Here is a 9,230-nt window from a genome sequence, read left to right on the forward strand (position 1 = left end):
AACTTGATAAAGGACATCTACAAAAAACCCACATGATCATCTCAATAAACTCACTTTTTCATGATAAACATACTCAACAAACTCAGAATAGAAGGAAAATTCTTCAACTTGATAAAGGACATCTACAAAAAACCCACAGCTAACATCATATTTAATGGCGAAATACTAAATGCTTTCCCCTTAAGATCAAGGACAAGACAAGGATGTCTGCTCTTGCCACTTCTATCCAACACTGTACTAGAGATTCTAGCCAAGGCGGTTAGGCAAGAAAAAGAAATAAAAGGCATCCACATTGGAAAGAAAGAAGTAAAAACAAACATAGGAAAGCTAATGAATGAGTATGGCTATCAAGGCAGTCAATGGCTGTGGGGGATACAGCAAGTTCAGGGACTTGATTTCTGATTGGCTTCCACTTCCCTATGAACAAGGTCATCACCCGATCAAGAGGAACCGCTGTGAGTTGAAATTACCCTTCATGGAAAATGGGAGATGGCTGTCTAAAGACATATGTTTGTTATAAACGACAGAGCAGGCACTCTAGCCTAGATGAAAAAGAAGCAAAAACAAGAGAGCTGTTAACAGAGTCAAGATGCAGGAGGTCAAGAGTCTAGATGTACCAATGAATGAAAGAACAGGTTTAACTGGAATAGGAAGAAGAGAGCTATAAGGACAGAAGGCTATACTTGGAGTCTATAACACTAGGGTGATGACAAGATCCTAGGTGTGACCACTGATGAGGTAGCAAGAATTGAATGGAGGTTAGAGTGTTAAATAGGTTAAATATTTAATCCATCATTAAATAGACTCAGACTATACCTACTGGAAACGGAGAAAATACACAGCTACATAATAAAAGCAATAATAAAAGCAATCACTCCTTACAGCACTGACTGTTTCTTATACAAGTAAATGCTGAAACAAGCCCTTCTAGGCTTCCCATATGCTCCATGGCCTTCAACACTTTAAGACACCTCAGCCCCACTTCAACAGCTCATCAGTCCCATGATCCTGTCAGTCTAATAGAATATCACATACAGATTTCTTTCCATCACCACTGAACTGAGTAAAGATTTGGAAAAAACAGCATTAGAAACAGGTTGGAAAAAACTTTTTATTCTGAGCCTATAATCTTCTATAATCTGTTAATATACTTTATTTTAATTTTTTTTTTTTTTTTTAAAGATGACTGGTAAGGGGATCTTAACCCTTGACTTGGTATTGTCAACACCACGCTCTCAAGTGAGCCAACCGGCCATCCCTATAAAGGGATCCAAACCCGTGGCCTTGGTGTTATCAGCACCATACTCTCCCAAGTGAGTCACAGGCTGGCCCTTATTTTAATTAATTAAAGAATACTTGCAAAATACGGTACTTTCCAGTCCATCTTTTGAGGCTTTCTCTAAAACACCATTTGCTGATATTAAAAGGGTTATATGATGTATCATCATTATCATCTTTCTTTTGGCAACTGGTTAGTATGGGGATCAGAGCCTTTGACCTTGGTGTTATCAACACCATGCTCTACCCAACTGAGCTAACTGGCCAGCTCTACATCATCATCTTAATTACACATATGTTAGTTGGTGAGGAAGAAAAATAAATAAATCTACCTTGGTGGGAGAAAATTTATGAAACCCTAAGATTTCTGAAGGCTAATTATAAAGCTAATCTAAACATTTAATAATCTTTGACTTATCAATTCAATAAATATTTATTTTACATCTCAATTTCTAGGCACTACTCTAAAATAGTGAGGATATAGTGGTAAAAAATTAAAGTCTTACCTTCATAGAACTTACATTTTAAAATACAGGTATATAATTTCAGGTAGTACTAAGGGCTGTGGCAATGGGATGGAGTACTTGGAGAGTTAGGCTGCTCTAGCTCAAGTGGCCTTGCACTGATATCTCCATGCCTCATTTGATACCTATGCTGTTCCACCAAATTATTACTAAGGTTTTAGCCCAGGTCATAAATAAGACTCAGCCGAAAACAAACTTATAAAAATAAAAAAGTAATGATAGCACCCTATCATGTGTTCTTCCCATGTATTCCATAGCAACCCTATCATAACTCATTTTTCAGTTTCTTATATTTCATGATACAGACTGAGTTCTTTACAGTTCCCAGTTATGAACTACCATATACCACATTTACACTATGTAAGTACCTATGCTTAAAGTACTATATTTCTATGACCTTGAGTTACTTCATACATTTTTTTATAAAAATTTTTGTCCTCTACTGTTAGACTTAGGACATTTTACTGTCATAGCTACTAAAACCAAACTAGAAAAGTAAATTTATATATACAAAATTCTTTGATCTTGACATTAACTTGTAAGCAAACAAGCACTATACCATATTCGTTTTCTGCTGAAATTATTAATTAATCTTGACATCCAAATATAGGTTCCGAGATCTGCATCACCCATTCACTAAAAAAATGTTTTTGCCAGTATTATGAATGAAGAAATCTTTAAAGCTCAACCACCTCAATCTCTCTTACTGCACTGTAACAAAGTTTTTTCAGGCAGGGAGGGATGGAGGTAGGAAAAGTAGGAGCAATCAGCACTGGAGGAGGTCAGTTAAACAGAACAAAAGTCAATGATTTACTCAAAAGTAATCTGGAATTCTTTAGTTCAAGCACCTCCCTGGAATTCTCCATAAGGCTTCAGAAGACTCCAAACTCAGATTTAAGAAGCACTCATCAATCTGATAACCCTGTTCTTAAGAAGTTTAATTCAGGATGAAAAAAATCAATGTCTCGAGGGGCAGATCAGGAAAAAAAATCGTCTCATGTAGTAACATGATTTACTATCATTCCTTCAATTAATCTACTCAAGTTCTATTGAAATAGTACTGCATTACTACTAAAAAAGTGTCACTTTAAACTTCCTTGAAAAATAACATTCTAAAAAAGGCATTAATGTTGGGCCCAATCTTTCTCTTCTATTACAAGACCCTATTGCAGTGGTCCCTATACCTAATGTGATGGATGGTCCTTTTATTTATTTCCTTAAGTAAAATAAATAAAAGGCCTTATGCCTTTCCTAACTACTCCCTGCCTTTTCCAATGACTCTTTAAAAAGAAACCTTGATCACTGCTTTAATCAATTCAATACTCACGTCTTGATTATATTCCAAGAAGACATGGAAATTTAAATCTTTTCTCAAAATAGGATGTGCTGCCACACGACAGAGGAACACTTCATGCATTGCAACTGTCTTCTTGAATATTGCCAAATACTCACTAGAAACAATACACAAAATTAAAGGTCAGAAACTTCATCGACTAGAAAATTACCTACAACAAAATTTTTCAGCAAATACTCTTTGGATTATTCCAAATGCAAAATTAGAGATACGAAGATATAATTCATGTAAAAAACAGTTTTAGTTGAATAGTTAATTAAATATAAAACCCAACTCTAAAAAAAGACTTCATGCTAGTTAACAGTATTTATTATATCTAAATGTTAATTTTTTTTTTTTTTTTTTAAAGATGACCGGTAAGGGGATCTTAACCCTTGACTTGGTGTTGTCAGCACCACGCTCAGCCAGTGAGCAAACCGGCCATCCCTATATGGGATCCGAACCCACGGCCTTGGTGTTATCAGCACCGCACTCTACCGAGTGAGCCATGGGCCGGCCCCAAAATGTTAATATTTTTAAGTTCTATGAACTTTTCTTACTATGCACGTTGATGTTAAAGGTAACTATAGTGATGCTTGTTTTCAGCTCCAAAGAAAGCATACAAATTATTTGATACAAACTTAATGATTCCATTTCTATATAATTACTACTTTTAAACACCCTAGTACAAAAAATATCAAAACCCAAGCCTCAATAAGCATATTTTCAACATTAATAATTATTTTCATCTAATGACCCAAACACAAGAAAGAAATACACCATAGAGATTCATTTTTGCCATTACACTGAAGAAATGTATTTTAAATATTTTAATATCATCAGTGAATCCCAGTGACCATATAATAATACATGTCAGTTTAGGGGAAAAAAAAAAAAAACACTCAAGGAAAAGGCCCTGTATTCTTGCTTCAACTACGTGCAAGAAGGGTAAGTTTTACGTACCAGTAAATCAGCAGGACCAATGTTGGGAGAAGTTTGATCTCTGTGAGGGTAGTCATTCAGTGAAGACAAAAAAGAAGGATGCAGAGGATGGAGGTAGCAGTAGAATAAACCCAAGGTTCTCTGTTATCCAACCCCTAACCAGACCACAAAAGAATCATGATCAGGGCCACTGGAAAATCACAGATTCTACTATATTAATGTGTTCTGCTAAATTCCAGTTTTCAATCTTTAAGTATATATTTGTCTGCTATCACACTACTGCTTGCATCCAGTACTGACAGAATTCTTAAAATATCTGTCATCTTACACTTTGACAAAGAAGACCTATTTTGCTAATTCATCTTTTCAAAAGAGTTTAGCATTCTCAAGAAAAGTCTGGTAGCAGTATGAATAACACACTTAAAAACTGAAACTGAGTAAAAGAGGAGAAAAGGAAATGCATGAAGGGGAAAAATAACCAGAAAAAGAATGATGGAGGTTATGATAAGGCAAGGAAAATTATTTCCTTGTACAATTCTCAAAATACAGAGAAACAGTTCATAGTAAATCCAAAAATTACTTCGAATATTTATTAAGAGGGGAAAGATTCTGTATTTTCAGCAAATATACTAAAAATGAAATAAAAATTATCACAATTTTTCAAGGATTTAATACATTTCTAATAAATGTGAAACTAACAGTCATTTAATGAAAAACAATTTTTAACTATTCTCTAGTTACTTTGCTCCTATTCTTTTCCCTTTGGCCAGAAGCCACAGGTAGAGAAAAGAGGGAAAAATCACATATACACACACACACACTTTTTAAAAAAGAAAACAATATACACAAAGAGTTGCTAAGCACATTCCTCTATGATAAAAGAAGTTTTAGTAGTATGCACATGTTCGAAAAAAGATAACCATGTTGATAATGACTAAGGCCCTGTAAATAAAAAAAAAATTAACATTCTGTTTTAAAAAACTCATGTTCCCTTTCTATTATTTTTTTATAAGCTTATGGATCCTTTGTTTTCAATTTTCAGAGTGTATTTAAAATATCAATTTAAAGCATTTACAATGTAGATAATTATTCTATAATTTTCCTGTAGGCTCTGATCATGATCGTTAACACTGGATGTGTGACCTTAACATGCATCTTCCAGAAAGGGTCACTACGGTGAAACAATTAAAAGGATGATATCAGAGAGCACGAAAAAAGGTTTTAAAACAAGCACAATTAACAAGATCAACAACAACAAAAAATCACATACGCTTCTAGTTCCTGTTTCATCTTTGTGAATTCTTCCTTCGTCATCGATCCCTCTCCTTCTCCAAGCTTCTGTAGTTTTTCCCTTGAAGCATCAAAGTCAGGTCTTGGTGGTGCTGGTGGGATCTATAACAGAACCAAATCACTAATTTTAAAGAATTATTTCATTTCTTGCAGCATTGTACTACCATCACCATAAGACCGTGTCTGGGAAAGTTAAAGGTGTCCTGAAAGAACTGAGCAACAGGAACACCCAAACCCAGATTAGAGAACCTGAATAGTTCTAGAAATTAAGATTTTTGAGGTCCTTTACACCAAAGTAGAAATACAGCATGGGGCTACTTTCTGGTTCTAGAACAGTAGTTCTCAAAGTTCAATCTGCGGACTCCTACATGGCAACCCAGAGTCCTCACATTCATATGCACACTAAGCTTTGACTATAGATTGAATGAATACATAGAGCAAACATGCATACCATTTTTTCGAAAGTACGTAAGTGGTATAATTAAATGCAAATGTATTTTTAAAAATTAATGAATTCATAGTAGCTTTATGCTATTGAATTTTATTAATTAATAAAAACTAAAAATACAATCCAGCAAGGGATGTTAAAAAGGGTCCTGGATTAAAGCAGTGTGCCAGAAGCAGAAAGAACTGCTTTAAAAAAGAGAACAAGACACAGATTAATGACTAACCTCATTCTATTCATTCCATAGTCAGGGAGTAAGGATGTACTTAACCTTAAATAAAAATACAACATCTAGAAGATATATATCACTCAAGGGAAGGATATAAAAAAAAATTATCTTAGGAGGAAGGGCCTACAAGTAAGAATCATCAAGGGAAAAATGATGGAAAATTAAAGAGAGCAAGTGAGATAAAAGGAAGAAAAGTTAAAATAAGAATGATTACAAGAGGGCCGGCCCGTGGCTCACTCGGTAGAGTGCGGTGCTGATAACACCAAGGCCACGGGTTTGGATCCCATATAGGGATGGCCGGTTCGCTCACTGGCTGAGCGTGGTGCTGACAACACCAAGTCAAGGGTTAAGATCCCCTTACCGGTCATCTTTTAAAAAAAAAAAAAAGGAAAGCCACCCTCTGTTGAAGGAGGCACCATAAGTGAAACCTGTTTTCCAATTTGATCTAGGTAGGGATTGGGAAATCAGGTCCTTGAAATCCATTTATCTAGACTTTAGTGGCTTAGTCTTTCTCAGGCTAACAGAGTCAATGATAGTAGCTACTTCGTAGGGTTATTCTAAGGATGGAAATGAACTAATGTAGAGCCACTCAAAGTTGTTATATTTGTTATACTGGTGTATGATGGGATGAATATAAAGGTTGAGAGTCAGGGTTAGAGAATTTTATAGCTATTTCACAGAGTAATTTTATGTCAGTCAAATCTAATAAAAATTTAGGCTTGTAGTTTTTGTCTTTCCTTACATTTTTCTAACATTTCATTTAATTATATTTGAGTCAGAAAGCATCAAGTACAGTTTAGTACACATTCACTGAGTATCTACTATGTGCAAGGCACAACACTGAGCACTGGGTATATAAATATAAATAAGACATGGTTTTAGACTTTGAGGAGTATTTACTTTATGGAAGGAGAATACAAGAACATACCAACTGTGAACGTTAATTGTAGGTGTCAACTTGGTTAGATAAAGGAATGCTGAAAAACCTGATAAAACTATCTTTTTAGGTGTGTCCATGAGGGTGTTTCCAGCAGAGATTAGTTTGAGAGTCTGAGTAGACTGGGTGGGAAAGACCCACCCTCAACATGGGTGGGAACCATCCAATCCGCTGCGGGTCCAGAGAGAACAAAGGAAAAAGGTAAAGCTCTCTCTCTCTATCTGCTGGAGCTGGGATACACTCCTCTCTCCTGCCCTTGGTCATCAGAGCTTGCGACTCTTCAGCTTTTGGATTCCAGGACTTACACCAAGGACACCATCAGCTTCCCTGGTTTTGAGGCCTTCAGACTTGGACTGAGCCACACTACCAGCATCCAGTTTATAGACGGCCGACTGTGGGACTTTTCTTCACAATTGCGTGAGTTAATTCCCCTAATAAATCCCTCTCATATATTTATAACATATTCTATTGATTCTGTCTCGCTGGAGAACCCTAATACATCATCATATAAGAAGGTAGGGAGGGAAAAAGGGCAGAAACAGAATGGGAAAAGAAAAATGCACTATTATTCGTTCATGAAAATCTGAACTGTAGGAAAAAAAGGAAACAAATGACTGAAAAGGAGTGCTGACCACAAGGATGGAGATGGAATCAGGTCACAATAATTTCAAGGAAACCAAGTGAAACTAAATTTCAGCAATCTGAGTGTGGTCAACAGCTGAGGCAGAATAACCATCTATTTCAACATCTGGTGCATATTTCAATATGGGTTCAAAATCAGTATGGTTTATAACATGCCCTTAATCCCTAAGACAAGCCTGCTTCAATTTTAACAAACAATACAAATGTAAGCTTAAACGAAGGAGTTTAACATCTTTATGCCCCTAAACTAGACAACTCAGGATAAAAGGTGGTAGCCAAGTATGTTTTATAACTGGCAATTTTAAAAATCACGTAAGTTCAGGGCAGTCAGCTCAGTTGGTTACAGCATGGTGCTGATAACACCAAAGTCCAGGGTACGATTCCTGTGCTGGCCAACCAAAAAAAAAAAAAAAAAATCACACAAGTTCACTAGAAATGCTAAACAAGGTCCCAACACATAATAGAGTACCTAAAAAGCTTCTAGAAAATGGAATGAAAATGGAACTTCAATACTTACAATGTAACCTGCATAATCTTCATTTTCAACGAAGGAATCGTGAAGCCAAATAAATTCCTCATGTTGTCGAACAACAGAAAACTCATTTTGTTTAAAATTTGGCAGTGAACTCTGCAAAGATAGAGATTCTCTTGAATAAAAGTCAAAATTACACTAAAAAAGCTTTTAAATAAACATTTTATATCTTATTTTTTATTTTATTTATTTTTTTAAAAGATTGACTGGTAAGGGGATCTTAACCCTTGTCTTGGTGTTGTCAGCACAATGCTCTCCCAAGTGAGCTAACCAGCCATCCCCTATGTAGGGATCCGAACCCGTGGCCTTGGTGTTATCAGCACCACACTCTCCCAAGTGAGGAATGCAAAATTTTTTATACTCAATGATCTCAACCGTATTTTTTTTTTTGTAGTTGGCCAGCACTCAATCATATTTGTTTTTGGCAACTAGCCAGTAAGGAGATCTGAACCCTTAACCTTAAGGTTATAACACCACACACTAACCAAATGAGCCGATCAGCCAGCCCTCAACTGTATTTTTTTAAATGCACGCAAAAAAGACTTACAGGAAATACACCCAAATGTGTAAAGCAGTGGATTTTTTTACACATTCCTTCCTTCTCCCAATTTTCCACGACACACATGAATTACTTTAATAAACAGAAAAAAAGTAAATAAACAGAAATCCTGAGACTTATTAAATGATGAATTTTATAAAGTTTCTTACTAAGTGGAATTATTTAACTTTAGCAGTAGTGAGAAAAATAACTTACACTTTATATTTCATTTGGCACAACTGGCTCTTAAATGAGTAAATACACATTTTAAAAATAAACACCATTACTTAAAATACACGATTTTTCAGAATTAATCACTTTAAATTGCTGTGATACTCTATATGATGGCCTTTAACAGAAATCGTACTGATGGGCTGACCTGTGGCTCACTTGGGAGAGTGTGGTGCTGATAACAGGAAGGCCACAGGTTCAGATCCCTATATAGGGATAGCCGGTTAGCTCATTTGGGAGAGCGTGGGGCTGACAACACCAAGTCAAGGGTTAAGATCTCCTTACCAGTCATCTTTAAAAAAAAAAAAA

The 9,230-nt window shown here is 35.7% G+C and overlaps 1 protein-coding gene across 2 annotated transcripts in view; it reads right to left on the reverse strand.

The window, feature by feature from the left end:
• LOC103581334 (sorting nexin-6) overlaps positions 1 to 8,245 on the reverse strand; it is a 37,303-nt gene extending 29,058 nt beyond the window's left edge. Inside the window, exons 1-3 of one of the 2 annotated variants that reach the window (XM_008563197.1) lie at positions 8,138 to 8,245; positions 5,348 to 5,469; positions 3,130 to 3,253 (exon numbers count right to left, since the gene is read on the reverse strand). In XM_008563197.1, coding sequence (XP_008561419.1) covers positions 3,130 to 3,253; positions 5,348 to 5,391 — 168 coding nt within the window. In that variant the 5' untranslated portion in view covers positions 5,392 to 5,469; positions 8,138 to 8,245. Of the gene's footprint in view, positions 1 to 3,129; positions 3,254 to 4,098; positions 4,233 to 5,347; positions 5,470 to 8,137 lie in introns of those variants that run through there. The other variant, XM_008563196.1, reaches the window with a different exon arrangement.
• Between the last annotated feature and the right edge of the window lie 985 nt (positions 8,246 to 9,230).

The sequence above is a fragment of the Galeopterus variegatus genome, unplaced genomic scaffold (genome assembly GCF_000696425.1).
Source record: "Galeopterus variegatus unplaced genomic scaffold, G_variegatus-3.0.2 Scaffold12820, whole genome shotgun sequence".
In the NCBI taxonomy this organism is placed as follows: Eukaryota; Metazoa; Chordata; class Mammalia; order Dermoptera; family Cynocephalidae; genus Galeopterus; species Galeopterus variegatus.